General features: G+C 55.9%; 2 protein-coding genes and 1 pseudogene across 3 annotated transcripts in view; 1 reads left to right on the top strand and 2 right to left on the bottom strand.

The window, feature by feature from the left end:
* Window positions 1-22240, bottom strand: part of LOC144994584 (uncharacterized) — a 31810-nt gene extending 9570 nt beyond the window's left edge. The window contains exons 1-2 of the mRNA XM_078952953.1: window positions 22026-22240; window positions 21836-21937 (exon numbers count right to left, since the gene is read on the bottom strand). Of these exons, the coding sequence (XP_078809079.1) occupies window positions 21836-21937; window positions 22026-22157 (234 nt within the window). The 5' untranslated portion in view covers window positions 22158-22240. The remainder of the gene's footprint in view (window positions 1-21835; window positions 21938-22025) is intronic.
* On the bottom strand, window positions 8535-18528 carry LOC144994467 (uncharacterized). The gene is made up of 2 exons (XM_078952366.1): window positions 18409-18528; window positions 8535-12927 (listed from the first exon to the last, which is right to left on the bottom strand). Exon 2 carries the CDS (start codon window positions 12909-12911, stop codon window positions 8535-8537), a length of 4377 nt encoding a protein of 1458 aa, XP_078808492.1. The 5' UTR covers window positions 12912-12927; window positions 18409-18528.
* On the top strand, window positions 16869-18011 carry LOC144994585 (serine/threonine-protein kinase pim-3 pseudogene; annotated as a pseudogene). Its single transcript, XR_013658157.1, has one exon. The product of XR_013658157.1 is annotated as a serine/threonine-protein kinase pim-3 pseudogene (transcript).
* Window positions 22241-27589: the final 5349 nt, after the last annotated feature.

Genomic DNA, 27589 nt, shown 5'->3' with positions numbered 1-27589 from the left:
TGTGGGGGCTCTCCTCCACACGGGCCTCGAGCGAAAGGCTCGTCTACGGCCAGCTCCAGCTCGCAACGCCCGGCCGTCCGGCGGGAAGATCTGAAAATGCGCGACAGCCTGCGCTCCTCGTAACCAATGGCCTGATCGCTGCGCACGGCCCGTTCCAGGCTGGACGCGGCGTCTGCTGTGAGCGGGAAGCGCTCCAGTTCGTGGCCGGAGCGGCTCCAGATACGTTCCCTCCCTGTCTCCGGGGCGTAATTCAGCTGAAAGTAGCAGTCGGGCGGCGGGATAGTCGAGGAGGCGGCGATCTCGCGCAAGTCCTCGGTGAGCCTCGTGCAACGGGCGCCACCTGATGCGCGGGAGCCCGGGCGCACGCCCTGCGTGTCGGGAATCTTCAGGAGGGCCCTGTGACGGCCGCGTCTCGAGTGAAACACCCCGCAGACCCTCAGTATGTTCAAGTCGGCGGGCCCCAGCGTGCGTATGCCTATCGTGACCCACTTGAAACGAGAGCTCGGCCCGAGCCCCCTCCCGAAAAGGACGATGTGGCCCGTGGTCCTCTCGCAGATCGACGGAGAATCCACGCGGGCCGGCGGACCTGCCTCTTTGATGCCCCTGGCGTCCGAGAGCGGCGCCCTGCTCGGGGTGCCCCGCAGCAGAGCCAGGTCCCCCTCCAAATCCTCGTGCATCGGGCGCTCGGGCGACTCGGACGGCCCAAGACTCGCTAGGCGAGGACAGGTGCCAGGTACGTGCTCTGACACGATCTGCCTGAGCTTCGACAGAATGGAGCAGTCGCTCGCCTCGAAGCGAATGCTGCTTTCCCTGGAACCTCGTTCGAAGCCCGCGTTTTCCATGCGCAGGTAAGAAAGGACCAGTGCCCGCGCCTCTGTCCACTCCAAGGGCCCCGAGAACCATAGGCTCGTCGGTACGTCTGGGCCCGCCAGCCTCGCGAAGACTTCCAGCGCGTACAGCACTGCCGCGCAGCTCGCGCCGTCGAGCTGAGGAGGAGCGATCACGTCCATGCCCCCGGGGATCAGACACACGGCCCGATCGAAGAGGTACGCCTCTGACCTGAAGCCCTGCGGCATGACACCGCTGTACCGAGGGGTCCTGTAGACACGCAACGTGGGCGTCCTGCTTGCAGACGGTGATCTAGAGTTCCCTCGGACGACCTTCGGCGAGGATATCAGCAGGCGGGGCGCCCCTGGCGCGCCTGTCTCGATCTCCAGCACAGAGTGCCCGCTGGGAAACCATTCGGTGAGCCGTCCGCTCGGGCCTTCCGCAGCTGTCCTCGTCCTCAATCTGCTCTCGCTTTTGCTTTCGGCCTCCCGGGTTTCCCGTGCTGTCGTCTTCCCGCCTCTGCTCACACCTGCAGTGTCCTGGCGGCCCGTGCCCCTTCTGGCGTTCGGACTCGACTTGGGCACGATCACCAGAGCATCCCTGAGAAGGTGCCTCAGCACGGCGACGTGGTCGTTCTCGGCGAGCACCGAGAACGCCAGTGGCGTGGAGATCACCTCCCTCAGAGCCGCAAGGCCGGAGAATGCGCCGTGGCGACTTTCCGCCGTTCCGTCCAGTTCCCGTAGAAATCCCTGCCTCCCGCTGGCGCCGGGGCCTAGCGCGGGCCCCGGGAACCAAGGATCTTTAGGCTCCAGTTCCCTCAGGTCGAACGCGCGGTCGCCTTCTCCGGGTAGCACGCACCGCAGGGCGAACCGCGTCCCCAGCCCGCAGTCGCCCAAGGCAAGGGCGCAGAGCGTGCGGACAACCTCCTCGCGGCAGTCGGGCGAGAAGACGAGGCAAACGCGAGCCTTCCAAGAAGACACCACCTGGTAGAGCGACAGGCCATCTGAAGCGTAGATGATACCCGGGACGACCTCGGCTCCGCTCACGTCCCTCTCCTCGACCTCGTAGCCCACGCTCGTTTCTGGCCACCAGTGGGAAGAGCCGCCCGATTCGATCTCTGAGCGCTTCGAGATCACCAAAGCGGGCTCGGCCCCACCGCCTGCGAGCGCCCTGAAGGCCACGTCCGAGAACACAGACAGGGTCTCCCTGAACACGGCGAATGCGCTGTCTGCGGGCCGCAGCCTCCTGGGAGGACGGGGCTCCGCGAATCGCTGGATGCTCAGCAGTCTTCCATCCTCGTCGGCGGTGATCAGCGCACCGTCACCCAGCCGCGTCGCATAAAGCGTCGACGAGGAGCTCAGGGGGCTCTGGCGCAGGCGCCGCCGACGTTCCTGCTCGTATGCGTGGCGGCACCTCAAACGGTAGCCTTCGAGCCACTGCGGATGAAGGCGGGCTCGCAGGTTTCGACCCCGTGTCCCGAACAGGTAGGCCAGCTCGTCGTCCGAGAGTTCCGCTTTGCCGGCGCAGAGGCACGCGTAGATGTAGCAGATGTACTTATCACACATGCGGACGATTGGCCCCGAACGGCCCCCTCCCAAACGTTTCGGAGGCAAACGGGCTTCGAGGGAGCTGCTCCCGAAGGCTTCTACCCCATGGACATGACCGCGACTTTCTGCTCCGCGTGGAGCCGGGCCGCCGGACATGCCAGCGGATCGCAGCAGGCAACGCTGGTCCAGGCTGTGGAGTCTGCGTTTCGGAGGTATGAGGAAAGGGCTCGGAGGGAGAGCGTGGAACGCAGGGAGCGTGAGACGAGCGGAGGGGAGCGCGGCGAGCGCAGAGCCGGAAGGTTCCCACAAGACGACGTAGAAATGTACACAGAAGGCGAGTCGCTCGATCTGGACTCTCCATCCGAGAGGTCCTTAGTGAACCTGAGGCGCAGCGAAAGCGAAGAGAGCATGTCTGTGCACTCTCAAGGCAGCGAAGGCGAACCTGAGGGCGAACCCGCGGACAAACGCGAGTACAGCATTTCCTGGGTACCCGTGAGACGGGAAAGACGCCGGCGCGAAGACTCTCTGAGCGACGGAGGCCTCGGTCCGGGAGATCCACCACAAGGGCCTGCCCGGTGCCTCAAGTGCGAAGCCTACGACGCCCACTGCAAGTCCGCTGCCGAGAGCTACAGACGGACCTTGGGCTGCTACACGAAAACGGTGTCCGAGCTCATGTTGGGCTTTAGAACCGTGCTGGAGAGGTATCCCGAGCTGAGGGTCGACACGGGCGACGAACGCCTGCACTTCATGGTTCAAGCTGCTCTGGGCCGTAACAACCTGGTCCGAGAAATGGTCCGCCTTTCCGCGAGGAGGACTCACGATCGCACGCGTGGGGAGTCCGGGCAGGGAGAGTCCTGTCGAGAGTCTGCGTCGGCGGCGGCGACCGTGTGCGAAGCGCTGAACTCCTGCTACACGGACGGCGAGGCGCTGCGGATGATCCTGGAGCGCTACACCGACCTGTACGTGAGATACATGGAGGTGTGGAGGGGGATGTGCGCAAAGATTTCCAGGGATGTTACGCCGCTGGAATTTGTGGAAATCGTGCGGGACAGACCCGGGGTGAGCCACGGCGAGCCGTGGAGCGAGGCAAGAGCGTACGTGGGTCGCTTGCTTGTCAAGGCGTCTTTGCTGGTGCCCAGGCGCGTCGGGGACGATTGCGCCCGGACGCTCAGGATGCTGGACGTCGAACTTTCCCGAGCCAGACCTCGAAGCTCAGAAGGTCGGGACAGGGTCCTCGTAGGGCACGTGGAAGACGTGCGCGATCTTCTCGACGAGGCAGGCTCCGGCATGTGGAGCTGGGATTTTCACTTGAACGACGCCTACTTTGACATCAGGAGCGACCTGGCGGTTCTCGAGAGCCTAATCGGAATCGGCGACATCTCCGTCAAGAGCCTGCTTTACGAGAGATCCCTACTGATCTCTCAGTTGAGAAAGGTCGTGAGGAACGAAGGCTCTCTGGAGCTCAGCCTGAGCAAGGCACGCGGTGAGCTCACGGAGGCCCAAGCATCGAGGCGCCGGCTTGAGGCCGCCGGCTCCTTCTTCGCGTTCTGAAGGTGTGCCTATGGGGGTGGGACGGGACACGGTAAGATACTTAACGCGGCCGGCAGCGGGCCCAACTCGACCACCCCCCTTACCATGGACGTCGACTGCGATTACTTGACGGTCGGCGGTGTCGACGCTGAACCTGACGGCCGGAATGACCCCTGTCCGCATTGCTCCTCCGCGCGCTCCCTGCGCAGGGCCCTGGTGTACAAGCCAGTGCACCAGGAATCTGATGGGGTCTCGGCATCCATTTCGGTCAGGCCGGTCACCTTCGAGGAGGCTTCGTCCGGCCGAATGGTCCCCTACGTGCTGTCGCACGAGACAAGGTACGGTCGCGGCATCAACCCGGAGGACGGGGACGAGACCGCGCATTACTACACGGTGCGGAACTGCCTCGCCTCGATCCGTGGCAGCGTCCACCTGAGAGACGCGGCGGAATACGGAACCTGGCTGTCAGAGGTGGACCAGTGTGCGGCGGCACTCGGCCGGTTGCGAAGCGCAGCTCACGTCTGCTCTCACCTGCCCGACCTGAAACGATTTGTGCTCGAGCAGAAAAATGACGATGGCCTGCTGCACCTCGCCAGCAAGTGGCTCAGGCGGGGCGAACACGCAACCGTCGGGATCGAGATGTTCGGGCCCTTTTTCGTCGATGTGGCTTTCGCGCCGGTTCTTCACAAGATCTTGAGATCTGACTGGCTCGTTATGCGCAAACGGAACTGTGGCACCTGCAACGAACTGAAACCGGGCTGGGCTCAGGAGTTCTACGACGCTCGCGAGGTCCCGCGCTCGCCAGACAGTGAGATGAGGTTCGTGGGCCACCCGACTTGTCCTTGTTGCAAGCCGGGGGAGGCGAAGGACCTTGGCGTCGTGGCTCGGGCCATTGTGAGGGAGATGAGGCTCTGCGGATACACCCCTTGGTCCGCTGTGCAGGCGGTGCGGCGCTGCGAAAGCTCCATGCTGGAGCTGTCGTGCTCCGAGTGCCGTCGGGTGATTTTTACCCATTGCGCATTTCTCATGGAGTGCGCTGCGGTCGAGGCTTCTCGGGAACGCGACTGGCTGGTCCGCAACGAGGCCGTGATTCAACTGTGCTGGGTCGTTCATTCCCTCCTTCCGCTCGAGAAGCAAGCCGCGTTTCCTGCGACGGACCTTTCGGGCGCCTGCTGCGTATCGGAAAACTTTGCAGAATCAGAAGATGGGGGTGGAGGAGAAGGAGAAATCCCCAGACGAGGAGAAGAAGGAGGGAACGGGGAAGGAGAAGAGGATTTGCCGGCCTGCGAGACGCGCCAGCACGGAGGGGCTGCTGCGATGTACGCTTGGGCTTTTTCGGTGGCCGCGCACTGCGTCGCGTTTCAAACCTACGAGCGAAACGGCTCGCTGGATTTGGAAAAGATCGTGGTGCTGTACGCAAACGATCATCTCCCCATGCTCCTCGACGATCAGGACGCCCGGGGAGAAGGCATCCTGACGACGAGCGTGTCGCCGGACCCCAGACTGTTTGAGACGGCAGCGCTGAACACTGGCTTTGTCTCTCCTGGGCTCGACCCGAGGGATCGCCTCGAGGAGCGGGACATGCGGGTCCCCCCCGCCGGAGAAGTGCTGTACGAGCTCCCTGCGCCGAGGACATTCCGTCGCTCGGGTTCCGGGACCCCGGTCGCCCCGGCGGAGATCCCCAGTCACACCGAGGCCCGGGCTCAGGATCCCGAAGCGATAGCGGCCGCCATAGCGCTTCACTTTCCCAAAGTGTCGCCGTGCGCTCTCGACCGTCTGAGCCTAAAAGTGCCTCGACCCAGCTCTCTCAGGGCTGACGCCAGCTTGTTCTGGCCTGTGTTTGTCAACCCCACAAGGTCCTGCCACAAGCTGTTCAAGGCCCTGGCTCTGCCCGCGTCTCCGAGTCCCGCTTACGCGCTAGAAACGTTGGCGCGAGGATGGCGACGGGTGAAGGACCTCGTGCGACCAGACTCGCCTCTGCCCACCGCCTCCGGAGGGTGGGTCGCTGTGGAGCGCGAGCATTACGAACGTTATTTCGAGGACCCCCTGGACCTCTTGACGCGCGCAGGGTTGACGAGTGAGAGCGAAAAGGAGGCGATGCAAGAGGCTTTGGCGAGAGGCGTTTTGCCGTGCTTCGCGGCCGAAGGGGAAAGCTTACCCGACGCGCTTGTGAATTCCACCCTGGCGCTATCGTTCGCGGCCAGCGGGTTGAGACTCTCTGCGCCTCGTCACCTTGGAGGAGTAGAGCGGGGTCGGCGAGGAGTAGAGGCGGACGGCCGGTCCGCGGTGAGAGTCACCGTGGCGGGTCTGTTGTACTTTGCGGCGTGGTACGTGCTGGTGTACGGTAACGCTCTGCACTCTCGTCCCAGCGCTCTCGAGGTTCTGGCTCGCAACCCGGGAGGAACGGACGCAGACAGGCACTTGCGTGCGGCCATGGAACTGAAGATCGACCGACGCGCCACGACAGGAGACTGGGGAGAGGACGACGTCGGCCCAGACCCGTCTTGCCGCTACTCTGTCCGCGGGTACAACGACCGCAGCATCGTGAGAGCCATGCTGATCGTGTTTGAGGGATTGCTCGATGCTCGAACCGTGCTGCGCGCGGCACAGCTGTACGTGCCAGAGCTCACGGCTCAGCTGCCTTTCTTCATGGCCCTAAACGTCGTTCCCTGTACGGTGAAGAGTGCGATCGAGGCACGCGACTCGTGGTTCGCTGCCCGCCTAGGCAACGCGGAGTCGTCTCCGGACGACCCGCCTTACGCCTACCTGGGCGACATTGCCCACGGGATTCGCAGCAGTATGAGAGGCGCCTTAGATCGCGGCGACGAGCGGCCCGTCGCGGCTCCTCCAGCGAGCCTCGACGCTCGAGCCTCAGACCCCTGGCACGGCTGCCTCCTGTCTCTGAGCGAGAGCGACGACGACTGGGGTTCTATCCTCAGTTGCGCGACGCGCGACCTGGAGAGCATGTCTGTTCAGAGCGACCCAGATTGCTGGGAAAACGAGGTGGAACCAGGGAACCAGTACGTCGATTCGACCGCTCGCCATCCAGGCACTGCAGACGGGACGGAACGAGTAGCGACCTGCTCTGAGAGCGCCCCTCGAGACCCCCCGGTCGCCTCCGGAGATCAAGACGTTCCGAGCGCGGCACTCGCGCAGCGTGACTGCCCTCGGTCGACGCTGGAAACGCTGCTGGTGGTGGACTCTCCAGATAGTCTCGGCTTTGCGCACCAAAAGGTTTTTCCCAGCGAAACCGCGGACGCGAACGAATGGCCGGGCTTTGTTGGGGTGAGCTCGGTTCCGAGTCTGAGAAAGCCTTGCCTGACGAACGTGTGGAATACGACTTTCGCCAAGACGCGCAGGGACGCCGTGCCGAGCTCAGAACCTGCCGTATGCAGCTCGGCGTCGCGCCCGTGCAAAACCCTGGCGGAAGCGCTCTGGCTGATGTTCGTCGGCGCGTACGGACGCCGAGAGTCGGACTCGGCTGCCCTGACGGTGGAAGCCCTCGCGGTTGTTGTACACTTGGCCTCGAAAATCATCGATAGAAATTCTACCTCAGGCCTAGGGCCCTGCAAAGACATAAAGGCCCTGTGCGGCGACTTGTACGCAGCGCCTGAACAGTTTCTGCCCGTCGTCTCCATAGCGGCAGGTTTGTTCGGGCGCAACGTCACGGTCTGCTCGCAGGGGACCTTCTTTCACATTTGCAACAGCCATCACGGGAACTCGTGGGTGCAGGGCTTTCTGGAATGCGACGGATCATCGTGGCAGATGAGGGGCCTGCCGCCGCACACGACTCCAATCGAACTTCTGTTCGAGAGTGGACCGAATCACAGAGCGGGCTCGCTCCGCGCCTACGCGAGGCTACACGACCTCGATGTGATCGAGGTTCCTTCGGACGGTTACTGCGGATTCCACAGCGTAGCCCAGCTCCTGTTCAATGACACGGCCAGAGGGGAAACCCGCGCGTCCCTGGTGACGAGGACGGCCGAGTTTGTGTTTCTCAACGCGGAAAGGGCAGACGTCAGAGAGACGTACCTGACAGTCAACGGACCCAAAAACGTCTCTGAGCTGAAGCGACTCTTGTCTGAGGAGAAGAGGTGGCTCAGTGTACAGGAGGTAAAATACATGCTAGAAGCTCACGGCAAACGCTTGGGACTCCTCACGGAGACGTCGTACCCGATCTACGATAGGGCTTGCGCTCACATCGTGTGGACCCGAAACCATTACGAGCCCTTGAAACCCAAAGTGTTACGATGCTGAGCTATGCTGTTTTCTGTCAGATGTTTTTTTTTATTTTTCCTTGTTGTTTCGATGAGGTGATGGAAATAAAAATCAAAGACATACCAAATTCTGTGGTGCACGACTGAATTCTTTATTTTGTGAAAAAGGAATACACTGGAAATACTGTACATGAACACAAGTACATGAACACAACCGCAATGCAGTCAGAGGGTGAGTTTCTTTGCTTCATGCGAGATAAAGTAAACTGCAAAAATGGTACATGGCGACTGCTCTCGGTAGAAGCGACACGGGTCACTACACAGTCAGAAGGAACATTCGGTACACTGCCCCGTTGCCGAGTGAGAGACGGTGCGTGCGCTACAAATTGAAGCAAATTGAAGTGGATGAAACCTAATAGTACATGCTGCTTTGAGTGTCCTCTTCCCGCTGAGGGAGCCCTAGAGAGCTTTCCCCCGCCCCGTCACCGTGCGTGTGCTCAGACCCTCTCGAGGTCCACCCGTCTCCAGCCACTCCTTCCCCGTCGAGTTCTTCGTTCTGATTGGCAAAGGCGGCGGCGAGCGCTCTGGTGACCAGGTCGTACCTCTCCAACGGGTTGAGCTGAGCGAGGGTCACGGGCCCGGCGACAGCGGGCTCGACCACAATCACCCGATTCCACTTGATGACTTGATTTTGTATCCGTACGACAAACGGGCCGTAGGGTTGCACCTCGAAGCCTTGTTCCGTGGGCAGAGAAAGCATTTCGTATCGTCCGTCTCTACCCAGCACGTCCTCCAGCGGGCTTCGCGGTCCCGTGGCTCTTTCGGAAAAGCCGCACAGCCCGTACACTTGGTGGATGAGCTCCTCGTCCTCGGGCAAAGTCCACTCTCTGAAGTAGTTTCTCATATCCCCGGCCTGGAGCCACGACACGCAGCTGCGCTCCTTACTGCGGCCGCCCTTTGAGCACATCGGAGAGCCGTAGGCTGAGTGCGGGCACGCTCCGAAAACGGCGATGTACGCCCGCTTCAGCTTGTCAGCTGCCGCGTCGGGCACGTATTGTCGCAGGTTTAGCTGGGAGAGGGTTTCCCACACGGCGGCCAGACCTTCCAAAGCACCCCATGCGGGCCCGTTCCCGTCCCAGACGTACAGCGTGTCGACAAGGCACGCCAGCAGGTCGACCCTAAATCCCGTCTTGACCCTCCAAATGCGAGCCGGCTGTATGCGCTTCATGGTGAAGCCGAGAACCCTCAGGGAAAGGATCTGAACTCTGAGGAGGCACTGTAGCACGTGGTAGGCCAGCAGTACCTTGTCGTCGTAGAACCACGACACGAGCGACCCCTTGGAGCACCCGAGGTTCACAGACCCGGGGCTCTCGCCCACAAACACCCCGAGCGCCATTTCCTCCGTGTCTTTGGTCACGCAGTGTAGGGCGAAGGTGCGTGCAGCAAAGGAGTGGACTTGCAGGCGCGTGTGCATGTCCAGCAGATTCACCAGAGACTCGTAGGCCATGTGAATCCTGTGTATGATCAAGCCCTGGACGTCCTGGACGGTGCACACGGCACCCAGGTAGTTGGTCTTTTTCCCGAGCACTCGAAGGAGATGTGGCGTGTCCTCCTTGCACAAGCTCGGCAAACTGTCCACGAGAATCTCCGTGAGCCTGAAACCCCGGTCCGGCGGAGCGGAGAGGTCCACGGTGAAGTACCACTGTTCCGAGAGCTCGCAGTTGAGCACGGTGCGCTCCACCGCCGGCACGTAGGCAAACCCTGTGGGCCATGAGAGCTTCGTGCACCGGGCGTGCCCCCGTCTCGTCATATCCCCGTCCCTGTGCGAGTACTCTCTGCCCATCCTCCACAGAAACCTTTGGCAAGTGATTGATCCGCGTACCAGGTCCAACACAGCTGGCCCCCGCTGCATTTGCTTGTCCTTTGCGCCCTGGCCCCACGCGTCCCATCGCTCCGGCTTGTTGAGTCCGTGGCACGGCCTGCTGACGCAGTCCTCCTCTGAGTGACGTTTCACGGTGAGGTTGCTGATCAAATCGGTTATGTCCCTCGAAACCAGGTAAGTGACGGGGTGAAAGCGGGCGCAGTCGGACAGTTGCCTCTCCCGCCGCGAGAGCCCTCTGGACCTCCATCTCATGCAATTAGCCTTATGCACCCGCTCGCGTTTGGCCGAGCTGAGACTGTCCTCCTCGCCGCGACTGTCCTCCATTCGGATGGGGCCGTGAAGCAACTGCCTATCTGCGCTTCCCGAGGGGTTGAGTCCTCCCGAAGCGACGAGCGCCTCTTCTCCGTCGCACCGGGTCGTCTCCAGCAAGGGGTCCTCCGATTTTAGGCTAAGAAGGGTTAGAGTCGTGTCCGCACTCGTGCTCTGCTCGGGGTAAAAGGACTCTTGTAAGACTCTGTACACCATGTCGGTGCTCTGGAAATTGTCGATGTCAGTTCTGGCGAAGAAGAGATTCGTAGTGTTGTCTGTCACAATGCAGTCCAGGGAGCCTGCCGTGTGGAGGGAGCCTGCCGTGTGGAGGGAGCCGGTCGAGCGAAGGGAGCTCGCCTCGTCCTCGCCGCAAAGTCCGAAGTCCTGCAGCTCGGCGAGGGCGTCCCGCTTTTCGACCTTGGCACTGGGCGAACTGTGGCAGCCTCTGTCACAGTCTGTCAATCTCTCCCATTCCGCAGAGAGGAGGCCCTCGTTCACGGGGTTCACGTCCGCGTCTAGGTAGGTCACGGTCCGCGGCTTGCTCGAAGGTTCGCTCGACGACCCGCGAGAGAGAGCCAGTTCCCTTGTCAGATCGCTGCTCATCTTCAGAATGTGCTCCAGGCCGCAGCATTCTTCCAGCGTCTGCTGGCTCGCGGACTGGGATGCCTCTGGAAAAAGCGGCTGACAGGGATCCATCGTCATGCTTTTTGTGACGTGCGGATTGCTCAGCGTGTTACTCTTGCGCTTCCTCCTGCCGGTCTTGGTTCGGGCTGGACTGGTGGCACGGGCGCGTCCCGAAGCCTGGCAAGATAGAATTTCCGCGAGGGTCTTACAGCGCTCCGGTGTCCTCCTCGCTGGCCCCAGCGAGGACAACTCGTCCTCCTTCAGGACCTCTATCATGCAGGCGAGCCCGGGCGCCGCTGCGGCCCCGTCGCACCGCGTCAACCAGTCGAACCGCTCTCTCAAAGAGCTGCGATCCCTGGACCCAGGCCCCAGCCACGCGGTTCGCGGCCAGCGGCCCGTCTCTTCGGACCGCGGCGGTCTCCCGAGGCAATCCAGCACCGTGGACCAGAGGTGAGCGTCCGCCATGCCCGTCCTGCAAAACTCAGAGATGGCGGCCTCCGTTGTCGAGCCATCGTCCGGGAGCGCTCCGGCGCGCAGCACGCTCAGCGCCAAGTTGGAGCACGCGGCACGAAAACTGTCTTCGTCGTCGGTCAGCGCAGAGGCCCTGTAAAGCCCGGGCATGGAAACTAAGGGGAGCAGCGACATTGTCTCCCCTGTGTGTCGGTGGATGACGAAGGCGCATGAGAGCTTGGAGGTGCGGCTGTGAGAGTCGTCATCCTTTGCGTTCTGGTACAGAACTCTGCAAGGATGGCGATCGGTGGAGCGGAGGTCTCTCAGGGAGTCCAACACGCAGACCAGCGCTCTGCGGACCACGACGTCGCGGACCTGCTTTCCTCGGGTCTCCCTCAGCCAGCTGTGGAGCGGCAGCCACCCGGCCCCCGACGTTGTCACCACGTGCATGACAGTCGACGGCGCTCCTCCCGCTTGCTCCAGCGCGATGCAATCGAGCTGAGGGTAGTGCTGCCCGACCCCCGGTGAAAAGACCTGTCCTTCGTCTTTCAGCCTGACCCTCCGCCTCGCTCTGCATTGGTTCTCGTAAGCCCTCGCGGCTTCGTGCAAGGTTTGCTCCAGGTGTTTGTTGGAAACCAACACACTCAGGACGACGGAGACGTCCCCGTGGAGCGAGGTGCGCACCTCGCGCACCCTCACCAGCGGCTTACTCTGTGTCCTTTGGCTCGTCATTTCGGGTCCGGGCGCGGCCCTCAGCTCGTGAAACAGGCAATGGTTCCTCACGAAGCCGTAGAGGGGTTCGGGCATCCTCAGCTCGAAGCGGTCGGTCGACGGGGTCCACGACCAGCTCTCCAGCTCCGAGCCCAGGTTGAAGTAGTAGGGAATCGAAACGCCTAGCCTGGTGCTCTGCTTGTCCTGATATCTCCACCAGAGCTTGAGGATGCTGGCATGAAGGTGAAGCTCCTCTTCTGGGTCGTGAGGCGAGCGCCGGGATGCGTCGGGACCTAGCGCTAGAAGTAGGTGCCTGGCGACGTCCCTCAACTCGCCGGGGGATCTGTAAAACGTGTAGCGCCTCCTTTTGGCCAGGCTGACGAAGAGCATTACGAAGTACGGAGTGTGGAGGGTGGCCAAGTGTTCCAACCGCCGCAGGTTCAGCCCCACTTCTTGCGGTGCGCGGTTATCGCAGCGATCTTCCACCTCCAGCACGTGGCGACACAACGATGGTTCGAAACGTATTTTCACCCCTCTGCACAGCTGACAATATTTGCACTGGCCTGAGACGAAAAACGAACTTAGTCCGATCGAGCCCCTTAGGTCTTGCGGGTGGTAGAAGTAATCTCTGCGCTCTGCTGCGAGGCGGTCCCGCTCCCCCGGTGGAATCTCCCACGTAGCCCGATTGCAGAGGTAACAGATGGCCTCTTCGACGCAGTCGAAGCAGTCTCGGTCGACGTGGAGTTCCAGAGCACCTGCGTGCAGTGCTGCGGCTGCCACCAGCCACTTGGAGACGCCGTCCTTTGGATCCATGGGCTCAGCTGCGCAACTGACAAAAAAAACATAACACAGAGGAATGGTTGGGCAGGGGTGAGAGACAGAGGAAAGGACTCAGATGATGATGATGATGATGATAATGATTATGATTTGTCACAGACGCGGTTAGTTTTTTTTTTTCACTGCGTTTTTATAACTTTGCCTCGTCCTTTTCACTGGATCGCTTCGCGCTTCGAAGAAAATTCTGAAAAGTCTGTTAATATCCCTCACGTGACGCCCGCCATGTAAGCATCACGAGCGCCCCCCTGTCATCTTGACTCGGCGTCACAGTTTGTAAATGTTCAGCGAGGTGTCGCCGTCCAACACTGTGTGCGTTACCATCAGTCTGTACTCTCTGTCTCTCGCGTGGTAGTACAGGGTGTGTTGCACGGCTATGGCGAGGCAGCAAGCCCCGTCCGTCTTCCCGAGAGCCCAGGTCCTGAACTGGTCCCGAAAGCCTTGCGGCTCACACACACGGCGAGACCTGGAGCCGCTGCTGAAAGGCGTGGGCTTCAGGGTGCCCAGGGATGCCGGCAGCTCGTACCAGAAAGCGGGAGATCCTGCCCGCGGGGAGCCCATCCTGCTCGAGGCCTCTGGGAGCTCACCGATGGCCGCCGCGGCGAGCCCGACATCTCCCTCGAAGTACGTGTGCGCGAAGCAGGAGGCTTCACCCTCGGGTGGCTCGGGCAGAGTCCCCGAAAAACCATCCACGTCTACGATGATGTAGCGCACGCCGAGACTCTCGTTTTTGTAGTCTACGCTGCGGACGGCCGCGGGCAGCACGGTGACGTACCCGAAGAGCCAGGCCAGCACATCGGACTCGATCTTCACAGGGTCGGGCACGTGGTTGGACCAGACCACCGCCTGCATTCCCCTGATCTTCGGAACCGCCTTCATGCAAGCGCTCATCACGTCGAAGGAGTTCCAGCGGAGGTCTATCACGCAGGCTTGCTCCGTTCTCATGCCGATCAGGTGGTGCTTGCAGGCGACGGCTTTCTCGCATGACTCCGGAGACACCAGGTCGAGCGCCAGGGCTTCTCCGAAAAGCCTGTTTCCGTATTCGGGCGTGGGTGCCGTGATGGCGCGCCCTATCACGTACAGGGCGCTGAAGTTGTCGCGGCCCGGGAAGAGCTCCAGGGTTATCTCCTTGGGCAGCGCACTCTCGAAGCAATGCGGCTCTTCCTCCACCGAAACCGGTCCCCGTCTCTGGACACGAAAATTAAACTGGTCCACCACACAGAGGGGTCTCTCTGCGGTGCATCCGAAGTGGGATGGGCGTGATTTGTACACGTACAGTCCCGGAGGCAGGGTCCTGGAACGGTCTACCTGGTAGACCAACACAGAGTCGCAGCATTTGGGGTATCTCGCGCTCCGGTTGCACATCAGCCACCTGTACGCCGCTGCCACCGGCTCCATTTCGTACGCCCACAGGACTTGGGACTGGGCTCTGGCGATTTCGCGGGAGGAGCCCTGCCCGCCCGGTTTGGTGGCGCACCGTCGGCGGCGTTCGGGGTTCGGAACATCTGCGCCGTCCCCCCCTCTGTAGCGCTGTTCCGCGGACGCGCTAATCCGTTGCGCGCAAGTGCAGGGCCCTTCTTTCGTGCCATGTCGCAGCAACGCGTCCACTGCATGCCTAAAGTTGAACCTGTGGTGGGAGCAGTTGGTCGTGCCCTCTCCGAGAGACCTCAGGCTCACGCCTTCAGTTCCGGGGGCGTACAGCACGCCGCCGATCACTGGCACGGGGTCTAGCGCCAAGGCCCTGTACAGGGAGCAGCACAGCTCCCGCTTCGCTTCCATCGTGGACTGAGCTTCCTCGGACGGCGGAGGGGGCCACGGGTGTTATGTCGACGATGTCGCGAGGAGAGGGGGAAGCTCCTCGAGAGGGCCCTCACGACGCCTTTGCAGGGAGGGTACCCGTCGAACTGTTGATGGAGTGTAAAAGAAAGCGTCAGAAGGCCTCAGTGGAGGCCGCTCTCAAGTCTACGAATCTATACAGGAGAGTTTCCACGATCAGCTACGTCGGCGGAGCGTCCAAGGTCGGCAGAGCGAGGGTCGACAAGCGGTCGGGGTGCGCAAAGTGCCTGTCGTGTCTGGTGACCTTGGTCAAAGGCAGCAAGCAAAGGAGCAGAGCCGGCGTCAAGCTCCGATGTCCTTGCGAAGCCAGGGTGTGCGAGACCTGTTTCGTGAATGACCCACACTGGTACCTGACGGAGCCTCACTTCAGCAGCTGCCCGTCCCTCCGCGGGTTCATCTGTTCCACGTGCGCCTGTTTTGCAGGACTCGTCGAGAAACCATGTTGCCTCTGGATGTGCCCGGGCTGTTCGGACGGGGTCCGAGAGAAGGGCGTCTCCTGCTCGCTGTGCTCAAAACCCGTGCCTCGCGGGAAGCCATCCGCGCGTCGCTCCCTCTGGTGCGAAGCGGCGGATCCGGGTCGACGGGCTGCGGAGCCTCCCTCGGACGCCCCATGTTTGGACGAGGGCAAAGTCTCAGACGGCAGGGAGCTGATCAAGGCTCGCGTCTTGGAGCGTGCGGCAGAGAGAAGACACCTGTCGTCTGCCGACCTCGCCGTCCTCTTCCCGGAGTGCGAGCCTCGGCCGGGCAGATGCTCGTGCGAGGCAAACGGCGACCCCAATCCCATGTGCCCACGCTGCACCCCCGTGCTGGCCGTGTTGGAGCTGCTGGCCAGGAACCCGAAACCGCTCATGGCATCTTTCGCGGAGCGCGCGGTGCCGGGACGAGCCCTGGCCCGTAACACGTACGACAGGGCCCTGCTCACGGAGATGCTGAATGACAGAGGGCTCCCTAGGTGCGCTAATCGCAACTCCTGCAAAGGAATGCTGGTCAACGTGCGGACGGGCCCCTTGACGACTCTGATGTCCCCAGAGGCTTACAAGCAATATGTTCTGGAACGAGATAAGGTGCAGCGCTCGGGCGACGGCGAGCCGAACATCGTGCCGCAGCCTTCCTGCTGCGTCCTGTGCCTGCTGTTTAATCAGTCCGCCGCGGTCGCGCAGATGTGCGGTTCGCAGGGCCTCCGGCTCGAAACCCCCCGCACGGACCCCGTGTACTACTTCAACGTGAAGTTCGCACCAGACGTGGGCCTGCCTGAGGTATCGGTGAGAGACTACCAAGGGTTCCTTGTCAACTTTCAAGGTTCCGTGGGAAGCTACAAGCCCGCGTTCTACTACAACTGGAGACACATGCTGGAAATGTTACACAGAGACGCCTCTGGAGCAGTGACCCTCATTCACCCCGGACAAAGGCAGCTTTAGACTCTTCGAGGTACGATAAGCTGTGCTCGAAAAGGGCGACTGTTTTGTAAAAGAAAAAAAAAAAAGAGAAAAGCCAACCGTTGATCAATTAGGATTTAAAGTATGAACTCACTTACGTGGTCCTGAGCTCTAAGCTGTGCGATCCAGGTTCAGCAACACGAAGCCTTGTGAGATTCTGCAAAGTGGAAAAAGAGGGGAGTATGCAAAGGAAAGATTGCCCTCCTCTGTGTTGCTCTTTGCAGCGTGACAACTGGCTTTGCACGGGCCCTTGGTAGAAATCTGCCACGCTGCACTGAGTCTTAATCTCTGTGGTTGGACCTCACTGTCCTCTTTGCCCCTCCCTCTTTCCCTGCAGCGGGTGTGGGGGGGCTTACAATCAGCCTCCTCCTCCTTCAGAATGAAGGCCCCACCTTCTAACGTTTCCTCTTTTTCTTCCAGTGTCCTCCTTCTCCCTCTCTGTCTGACTCTGCCTCGCTGAAGTCTGACGGGAGTGTGGCGGACCGGAAACGGAAACTAGACCAGAAGATTTGGATCACAGGCCCTTTAAAACTTGTTCCGTGCAAACCAAGAGAGGTCATAGTAACCTTACGCGAGTTTAACAAAGATTGGAGGGAAGTTGCTCCGTGAAGAGCGCGACAGTGAAGGTTCGAGAGAGAGAAAAAGAAAAATCAATCCTTCTGCCATGGAAAAGTACTGGAAGACCAGCTTTTGCCTGGGCAAGGGGGGCTTCGGCAAAGTGTTTCTGGGAAAGAGGCGAAGCGACGGGATTTCCGTGGCCCTGAAGATTATCCCGCTCTCGCGTACGAGATGCTGCGAGGTTGATGGGACCAGTAAGCCATTCGAAGCTGTCGCCTTGGAAATGGTCTCCAAAGACCCTCCGTTTCCTGGGATCATCCGCATGCTGGACTTTTACAAGACCCCGTATAATTGGGTGATAGTCACGGAGAAGCCAGAGAACACGCAAGATCTGTACGAATACATCACGATCAGTAAGCGTCTGCGCGAGGACACGGCCAGAGAATTTTTAGGTCAGGTCATCCAGGCCTTGCTCCACTGTCACAGCCGCGGTGTTGTGCACATGGACGTAAAAGACGAAAACCTGCTGGTGGACCTGACGACGCTCGAGCTGAAACTCATCGACTTTGGCTCCGCCGAATTTCTTGAACCCGACAAAGTGTACGACATGTTCCACGGGACTGCGGCATATGGGCCCCCCGAACGGCTCACACAAGGATGCTACAAAGCTCTTCCATCTGAGGTTTGGTCGTTGGGGATTCTTTTGTACGACATGGTGCACGGGGACATACCATTTGGAAACGACAGGGAGCTCCTACTGGGCGAGCTTAGATTCGAAAAAGACCTCTCTGAGGACTGCGTGGCCCTGATAAAATGGTGTTTGAGCAGGACGCCCGAAGAGAGACCGATGCTGAAAGACATACTGGCCCACCCTTGGATGCTGAAGCGAGGCTCGGAGGCGCACGAAGGCGACGCCACGGCTGGAGCCCCGAAGCCCACGCGAGGGGATCTCCAGCAATCGGAGCCCGGCTCTGCTCTGGCGGCCCGAGCCCACGATGTCGACACGCCGACCCGTCGAGGGTCCGTCTCGTCCGTGGGAAACGAAAAGCAGCTTCGTCCGGCGATGGCGACGCTCTGCTCCGAGGGCTTCGAATCAATCTGGAGGAGATTGCCGTCCTTCGACCGACTTCCCAGTCGTCAGGGGAGTATCGCCGCAGAGACAGGACTTACCGAGGCTCGTTGCCACTCAGAGGTCTCGCAGAGCGGAGCGCATCGTCCGGGTCAGGGAGAGCTCCCAAAAACGGAGTAGGATGTAGGATGTTGAACAAAATGGCTAACTGCTCATGTTGTATAGATGCCAGTTCCATGATAACTCAATAGAGCTTGTTCCCTGATGCCTACTGTACAGTTTTTTTTTGCCTTGTTCGAATAAAAGTCAAACTGGAACCTCAACGTTGCATATTCGCTTTCTTTTTTGCTCATGGGTTTTGTCCCAACATGACTATTTGAAGAGATATTTTTCTAATTATTGGATACATCACACAATCTCGGTTTTTAAAGATTGAAAAATTAAAAAAAAAAATACATTGGTGTGTACATTTTTAATCGTATAATGGTCAGTATATACACGTTAGATAAAGTGATTACCACACACAAAGGTTACATGATTTTGGTCAGCATATACACAGGTTAAATGAAGTGATTACCATATACAAGGAATGGCAGCCAGAGCTGTCTGCTGTGACGTTACTTTGATGACCCAGACCTCCCGCTCGCCGTAGCACCAACAGAGTGGGGTGGAAATGAAACGGTCCAAAGAACCTTCATGCAGCTCTACTCAAAAAGAAAAACAAAAACAAAACAAGAGTGTGTTGGAAAAGTCAGCAGAAGTCGATGGTATTTACTTACCAAATACCAAAAGAAACAAAATTAGTTGTAGCGTTAGATACAAGGGGGCTTACAAAGAGGCTCCGGCCCAAGTTTAGGGACACTGACCTGAGTTCTGAGACTCAGACCATCAGAGGAAGCTTTGGACCCTAATCTCTCACAAAAAGAGTCTCAGTGAAAATCTGCTAAAAATGTATACTAAAAAAAAAAAAATAGTTCCACACGCTCTCTTGTAGGTCCGTTCGACCCCAACACTAACTAAAACTAAACAGTAGCTCCGCGCACTGTCTCGCGGGGTCCGTGAGACCCAACGCCGACTGGAACCAAACAGTGGGTCCGCGCGCTGTCTCGCGGGGTCCGTTAGACCCCGAACAGAATTGGAACGAAACACAGGCTCCGCGCGCTGTCTCGCGGGGTCCGTGAAACCCCGTACAGAATTGGAACGAAACACAGGCTCCGCGCGCTGTTTGCACGGTCCGTTAAACCCCGAACAGAAGTGGAACGAAACACAGGCTCCGCGTGCTGTCTCGCGGGGTCCGTGAGACCCCGTACAGAATTGGAGCGAAACACAGGCACCTCGCGCTGTCTCGCATGGTCCCAGCGACCCCGTCTCGATTTGGAACCAAATAGTGGCACCTCGCGCTGTCTCGCGTGGTCCGTGAGACCCCGTACAGAATTGGAACCAAACAGTGGCACCTCGCGCTGTCTCGCGGGGTCCGTGAGACCCCGTAGAGAGTTGGAACGAAACACAGGCTCCGCGCGCTGTCTCGCGGGGTCCGTGAGACCCCGTACAGAGTTGGAACGAAACACAGGCTCCGAGCGCTGTCTCCCGGGGTCCGTGAGACCCCGTACAGAATTGGAAGGAAACACAGGCTCCGCGCGCTGTCTTGCACGGTCCGTGAGACCCCGAACAGAATTGGAACCAAACTGTGGCTCCGAGCGCTGTCTCGCGGGGTCCGTGAGACCCCGTACAGAGTTGGAACGAAACACAGGCTCCGCGCGCTGTCTCGCGGGGTCCGTGAGACCCCGTACAGAGTTGGAACGAAACACAGGCTCCGAGCGCTGTCTCCCGGGGTCCGTGAGACCCGTACAGAATTGGAACGAAACACAGGCTCCGCGCGCTGTTTGCACGGTCCGTTAGACCCCGAACAGAAGTGGAACGAAACACAGGCTCCGCGCGCTGTCTCGCGGGGTCCGTGAGACCCCGTACAGAATTGGAGCGAAACACAGGCACCTCGCGCTGTCTCGCACGGTCCCAGCGACCCCGTCTCGGTTTGGAACCAAACAGTTGCACCTCGCGCTGTCTCGCGTGGTCCGTGAGACCCCGTACAGAATTGGAACCAAACAGTGGCACCTCGCGCTGTCTCGCGGGGTCCGTGAGACCCCGTACAGATATGGAACGAAACACAGGCTCCGCGCGCTGTCTGGCGGGGTCCGTGAGACCCCGTACAGAGTTGGAACGAAACACAGGCTCCGCGCGCTGTCTCGCGGGGTCCGTGAGACCCCGTACAGAGTTGGAACGAAACACAGGCTCTGACCGCTGTCTCCCGGGGTCCGTGAGACCCCGTACAGAATTGGAACGAAACACAGGCTCCGCGCGCTGTTTGCACGGTCCGTTAGACCCCGAACAGAAGTGGAACGAAACACAGGCTCCGCGCGCTGTCTCGCGGGGTCCGTGAGACACCGTACAGAATTGGAGCGAAACACAGGCACCTCGCGCTGTCTTGCACGGTCCCAGCGACCCCGTCTCGATTTGGAACCAAACAGTTGCACCTCGCGCTGTCTCGCGTGGTCCGTGAGACCCCGTACAGAATTGGAACCAAACAGTGGCACCTCGCGCTGTCTCGCGGGGTCCGTGAGACCCCGTACAGATATGGAACGAAACACAGGCTCCGCGCGCTGTCTGGCGGGGTCCGTGAGACCCCGTACAGAGTTGGAACGAAACACAGGCTCCGCGCGCTGTCTCGCGGGGTCCGTGAGACCCCGTACAGAGTTGGAACGAAACACAGGCTCCGAGCGCTGTCTCCCGGGGTCCGTGAGACCCCGTAGAGAGTTGGAACGAAACACAGGCTCCGCGAGCTGTCTCGCGGGGTCCGTGAGACCCCGTACAGAGTTGGAACGAAACACAGGCTCCGAGCGCTGTCTCCCGGGGTCCGTGAGACCCCGTACAGAGTTGGAAGGAAACACAGGCTCCGAGCGCTGTCTCGCGGGGTCCGTGAAACCCCGTACAGAATTGGAACGAAACACAGGCTCCGCGCGCTGTCTAACACGGTCCGTGAGACCCCGAACATAAGTGGAACGAAACACAGGCTCCGCGCGCTGTCTAGCGGGGTCCGTGAGACCCCGTACAGAATTGGAACGAAACACAGGCTCCGCGCGCTGTCTCGTGGGGTCCGTGAAACCCCGTACAGAATTGGAACGAAACACAGGCTCCGCGCACTGTGGCTCCGAGCGCTGTCTCGCACGGTCCGTGAGACCCCGAACAGAATTGGAACGAAACACAGGCTCCGCGCGCTGTTTAGCGGGGTCTGTGGGACCCCGTACAGAATTGTAACCAAACAGTGGCACCTCGCGCTGTCTCGCGGGGTCCGTGAGACCCCGTACAGAATTGGAATGAAACACAGGCTCCGCGCGCTGTCTCGCGGAGTCCGTGAGACCCCGTACAGAATTGGAATGAAACACAGGCTCCGCGCGCTGTCTCGCGGAGTCCGTGAGACCCCGTACAGAATTGGAACGAAACACAGGCTCCGAGCGCTGTCTCCCGGGGTCCGTGAGACCCCGTACAGAATTGGAACGAAACACAGGCTCCGCGCGCTGTCTCGCACGGTCCCAGCGACCCCATCTCGATTTGGACCCAAACCGTGGCACCTCGCGCTGTCTCGCAGGGTCCGTGAAACCCGTACAGAGTTGGAACGAAACACAGGCTCCGCGCGCTGTCTCGTACGGTCCGTGAGACCCCGAACAGAGTTGGAACCAAACTGTGGCTCCGCGCGCTGTCTCGCGGGGTCCGTGAGACCCCGTACAGAATTGGAACGAAACACAGGCTCCGCGCGCTGTCTCGGGGGTCCGTGAGACCCCGTACAGAATTGGAACGAAACACAGGCTCCGCGCGCTGTCTCGCACGGTCCCAGCGACCCCGTACCGATTTGGAACCAAACAGTGGCACCTCGCGCTGTCTCGCGGGGTCCGTGAGACCCCGTACAGAGTTGGAACCATCAGTTTCTCTTTGAAAGCTCAAACACGAACCTGTTTCTGTAGATCCATGACATGTGGGTTACAGTGGGCCACAGGCTGGTTTACCTTCTCCCTTTGCTGCGGATCAGCAGCACCAGTGTTGCTGGCTTGTGACTGTGGGGCAAGTAAGATTAACTGAATATCAAAAAAAATAAGTTGTTTCAAAGAAGTTGGATTTGACGAACATCCCACGTTGACCAACCTCAGAGTTCTTCATTGTTTCGGTCCTCGCCTCGTAGTTTAGCATGTCAAACGGGTCGAGCCACTCACCGTTGACTGTCTGTCCGGAATTGGACAGAACCAGACTGCAGGACAGCAAAAACAACCAGAGCATCTTCTCTGGAGACCAAATTGGTTTGAACTAACTAGCTAGTAACGGAAGAAGAAAACTATGGAAGCTGAAATTGCTTCCGGTTATTTTTTTTTTTTTAAAAAAGCAGCAGAAAACCATTTAGGTTTGTTCATTTGTTTCTCTTGACCTTTCTTGATCACATAAAAAAAAAAGAAACGTAAACACAAACAGTACACTTCGAAAAGCCTCAAGGGTGATGTAGAAAAGTGAATGCTAAAGAAAAAAAAAATACTTGGGGTCAATCGCACCCCATGAGCCAGCGGGTGGAAGGGAACCGGAAAGCGAGACCCCCGGTGGTGGGCCATGAGAGAAGAGTGAATGCTAAAGAAAAAAAAAAATACTTGGGGTCAATCGCACCCCATGAGCCAGCGGGTGGAAGGGAACCGGAAAAGCGAGAGCCCCGGTGGTGGGCCATGAGAGAAGAGTGAATGCTAAAGAAAAAAAAAAAATACTTGGGGTCAATCGCACCCCATGAGCCAGCGGGTGGAAGGGAACCGGAAAAACGAGACCCCCGGTGGTGGGCCATGAGAGAAGAGTGAATGCTACAGAAAAAAAAAAAATACTTGGGGTCAATCGCACCCCATGAGCCAGCGGGTGAAAGGGAACCGGTAAAGCGAGACCCCAGGTGGTGGGCCATGAGAGAAGAGTGAATGCTAAAGAAAAAACAAAAAAAAACTTGGGGTCAATCGCACCCCATGAGCCAGCGCCAATCCCTTCAGTGGCCACACAAAAGAAAAAAAAAAAAAACTTGGGGTCAATCGAACCCCACGAACCAGCGGGAGGAAGGTGGTTGCTAAAAAAGTGGCGCCCCTGGTGGCTGAGGGCAATAAAAGAGAATGGGGTATTAGTGACCCCTAGACGCAGGGTATAGAAATGAACGGTGGAAAACAAGACCCCTGGTGGTCGGGGGGTATAACTAAAATGGAGAAATGGCGGCCTCTGCTGGACGGGGACAAAAAAGAAAAGGGGGGTTTGGCGCCCTCTACCAGTCGGGGATATAGAGGGTGCCTGAAACGTACAAAAAAATTTTTTCAGGAACTCGACCCTCTTCGATTGCGGGAGGGTGTACGGGGGTGTACCTGTCTGGGGTCAATACCAAAGGGGGGTATGCGTTTTTAAAATGACCCCCCCTCCTTACCTTTTTTTTAATCCATGTTTTTCTTCCCCCTAAGACAGCACAAGGGTTATCAATCCTTGTTAATGTTTTATTTTCCTGTAATTCTGGTGTCTACCCATAGGCGGTGCACCACAAATAAAATGGCACTTGTTAAGGTGCAGAGGGTTATTCTGCATTTATGTGGTGTTGGAAGATCTGTTGTTTTTCTGGTGTTTGTGTGTTGTCTGAGTCGGACAGTCATTTTTCCAATTATTCCAAGACCACATGAATGCAGCATTTCTCTAAGTTTGCATTTTTCCCTGAGGGACATCAACCCACTGGTGTAATTGGCACTAAAATAAGAAAAGAAACAAAACTTCCAAAGGTTCTGTTTTAAAATACATAGATTAATTTTCAATCTAAGTTAAAGCATGTTTTGTCCAGATTCCGTGTTATTTCTTTCTCTTATGAAGTAAATAATCAAAACAATCCAGGCATCTGCTCCTGGTCTGGCCCTTCGTTTGCCCACCCCTGACATTGACCAAGATGTTTATTGCAAAAACAGGCATGTCAGACATAGGTCAAAAATTCATACTTCATTGGCAGATTTTCCTAATATAAGCAAAATAAATCTATTAAGAGAAGTTTGTTAAGAAAAAAATTCAACAAAAAAATCTGGAAATTTTAATTTCGGATTTTTTCTTTCTTTTTGTTAAAAGGAGCATCAATCACTGCCAAAAAATTATACACAACAAAAATGTATTTAGTTGCCCATTATCCATTTATACATTCACTACTTTACATAATAATAATAATAATGGATTAGATTTATCCACACTTTTTTTTGGTGCTCAAAGCGCTTACAATGTGTCCATTATTCATTCTTTCCTCATTTATTTATTTTTAAAATCTTTTTTTAACTTTTTTTTAACTTGCCCTGTCCAACAGCTAAACAAACAGATGAGAGCTGAAAGCCTTTTGTGTTGGACATATTTTACTTTTACAACAGGGGTTATGAATCCGATGATACACCAGATGTATATTTAAATAAACCCCTTTTGTAATTTCAGCTAAACTTTATACATGTTAATTATATTTGTAAAGATTTTTGTTGGACCGGACGGAAAAGAAAAGGAGGAAAGAAGAGAGAAGGATGACAGATAAGGGGAGGGGGGTGTAGAGTGTGATTATAGTAGCGAGGGTAAGATCATGAAGCTTCAGAAAGCAACAAGTTGCTGGAGCTTTATAATCACAACTGACAGGTTAAGATGCATGAAAAATCTAAAATGGGCGGGGCCTGTCCACACACACACACACTCAAACTATACAAACACACATGTTGGCTCCAAAAGTGTTCAATCAATCAAGTCCACATGGACATACTGCCACTAACATTCACATACGCCTACTTATGCATTCAGACTAACACGTGAAACATTTCATTCAGTCACGCAATCTGCTTGTGCAAAGGTGAGATAGCAGCTGTGCTCGAGTGAGTGTTTATGTTCTTTGGGGTGGATGATGGAATGTAAAAAGAGGGAGAGAACTTTCCAAAATTTCCAAAGAAATTTAAGTTCAAAAAATGACAGGAAAGAATTGTTTTGAGCAAACCTGGGTGGACTCCTCATTAATTTGGCTGTTTTGGTCTCATTGAGAGAGGAAAAGGCAAAAGTTATCTCCCTTCCTGTTTGAGGTCATCTGAACTTATTTATGGTTAAAGTGGCAGAAAAAGACACGAGTGATAGGGGATATCACTGAGACAAATTGCACCATTAAGTGGGTGAACTCTCCTGGGCACGAGCAGAATGGATGGGGCGACAGAACAGAGATGCATTTTGACAGCTTCTTCAGAATCTGTGTTTTGCCTTCCTTTCACTCCAAATAAATAATACACACCAACAGGAACTGACATGTAAACACTCAAAAATAAATCAGATCAAGCAGAGCTAAAGCGTGTATATGGGGGATCTGAGTGTGTTGTTTGCAATACTTTTGCAGCCTTATTAGGGCCACTTCTGGCTTTATAGGGACCAATAAGCCTTTTGAAGCAGTTTGATCCATCTTACCATAACAGAATGCTATTTCTGAGAATATGGTTTTGTTTAGGATGAAAGGGGAAAAAAAGGATCAAGTGCCAACCAGTTGAGTCCATTAGCAGTCAAGACATTGAAAAAATGAAAGAAGTGGCACAAATTGTTCAATGATAGTGTCTATTTTTGAGTTTTTATTTTTGTTCTGGGCTATCAGGCTGACTTGGATTCAAAACCAGCAATTCTAATAGAAACAAACACAATGCCCTTGATTTTTTTTTTTGAAGAAATTCTGCAAATGTAAGAATAGAATTAGCACAGAGATGGATGCAGTTTTGCCAAGATACATTGTAACCAAACATAATTTTCTTCCTTAGTACTGAAATTTCAGAACATCTTAGAGGTTGTCAGTGATGACATAAAACTACTGAAACATCTGTTTGAATTTTTTTTATGTGTCGTCAAGGTGTCCTTCTGCGTTTTTTTTATTTTGTGTGCATGACACAGTTTTTAGTGCGTCTGTTTTTTTAACAGTTTCTCATGTAGCTCGTTAGAGGAATTTAATGAATGTAAAATTATTGCTCCGAGCATATCGGTAATGAATATTAATGTGTATTGACAACAGGGAGTAATCGTGTAATGAAGGAAACATGCTGATAATCACAAATCCAGCGTGGTGATGTGAGTGTAATCTGTGGCGCTCTGGGACCTTGACAGCACAGCAGATGCTGGTGACCAAAACAACCTAAAACAAACAACTGTGTCCACTCAGAAACGAGAGACAACACAATCAAAAAGATTTAATGAAGATCAATGGAAGAATCATTATTTTTTCATGGTGACTGAAAGATGTTGGTCTTCGGTAACACAACCAGCACTGCAGTAGCGACATTGAAACACCCCCTGAATAGCAATTGCACTGACTGTTGACTTCACAGCCTCTGAGTTTCCAGATGAAAGTCGCTGTGTCTGCATAAAAAAATAAAATACAAAAAAAACAGAAAACAATCTTGTTTCACAATTGATTTCTGGCTTCTGCAGACAAATATTTAAGTGAAATGCTTTATAAATCGCATTACTGAAGGAAATCTACTACATTTAGTTGAGCTTTTAAATAATGCAGATTCATTTTGGTAGTTTTCAGAAGGCCTGTTGAATTAATAATGCTGCAAGCCATTAACACTTTTAATGGATGGGCATTGCTGCCACCGTATATGCTGCTCCACCTGCTCCGCCCTTTAAGGCTTTACAAGAAACGAATGAGCCAGAACATTCTCTGTTTTGCATCGACACCTCCTGCATTATCTGCATCTCAGTACAATTTGCTATCAGTTGAATTGCCACAATCCAGCTTGTTATGCTGCCCGAAAGAGCCTTTATCTAGTTTTATTGTTTTATGAAAGAGACTGGTGGTGGCGTAAACTTCCTGTCAGAACAGAACATCAGGCGTGAGAAGTGTATTTTTTAGTTCACTCCACTGTGATTATTGTTTGTTGATTGGCTTTATGCTGTCTTACAGGTAATGGTGCTTAAACTGAGCCTGACCTGAACATGACAAAATTCTGACAGACATGAAATGACAGAGAGAAAAAAAAAATATTTCAGAAAAGACAAACGGCAGTGACAAACAAACCTTCGGTTGCAGCTTTCATAAATCTTTGACGTGACAAAAGGAGAAAAGGGAATAAAAATAAACTGATCAAGGTTCAATATGTGAATGCGTGAATTAATTGTTTAGAAAAGAGAAATTCACCTTTTTTATTTCTACTTTTCCAGATTTTTTTTTAATTCATGTGATGTCCAAAAAAATCCCACACAAAGTATGACTCATGATAGGAATCAGGAAATGTGCTCATGTAATTATAATACCGGGTATTATAATATTTCTGACAGCTGCATGCAGAGTGATAAACAAGTATGCTGGTTAAAAGGTCAAACAGAATGAACAGCTACTGTGTTCATTGATTGTGTTATTTCTGTTTTCAAATCCATAAAACATCCTCTAGAGGGGAACAGCATTATTTTAAAAAAAATCTGTTGGACATGAAAAGCACAGGCCATGATCAATGTCTTTGTTAATGTATCATGGACAGGCTGCACTTTTGTATCCATCATCAATATTTCCTCTGCCCAGATAAGACGTTTTACAATCAGCAACATTTCAGCTCTTTGGAAACACAAAGAGTGAAATGACTGATAACTAATTTAATGGTTCACAAACAGAAATAAATGATACTGTGATTAGTCATTATTTTAAAGTCCATTCGTTTACTGCCTCTATCTGTATC

The sequence above is a fragment of the Oryzias latipes genome, chromosome 9, assembly GCF_053564925.1.
Source record: "Oryzias latipes strain Hd-rR chromosome 9, Olatipes_Hd-rR_3.1".
NCBI lineage: Eukaryota > Metazoa > Chordata > Actinopteri > Beloniformes > Adrianichthyidae > Oryzias > Oryzias latipes.
The sequence above is the reverse complement of the archived record's forward strand: the minus strand, read 5'-3'. Positions and strand labels throughout refer to the sequence as shown.

Excerpts from the sequence above, each read along its gene's own strand:
- LOC144994467 (XM_078952366.1), bottom strand. The coding sequence starts at position 12,911 with ATGGATCCAAAGGACGGCGTCTCCAAGTGGCTGGTGGCAGCCGCAGCA.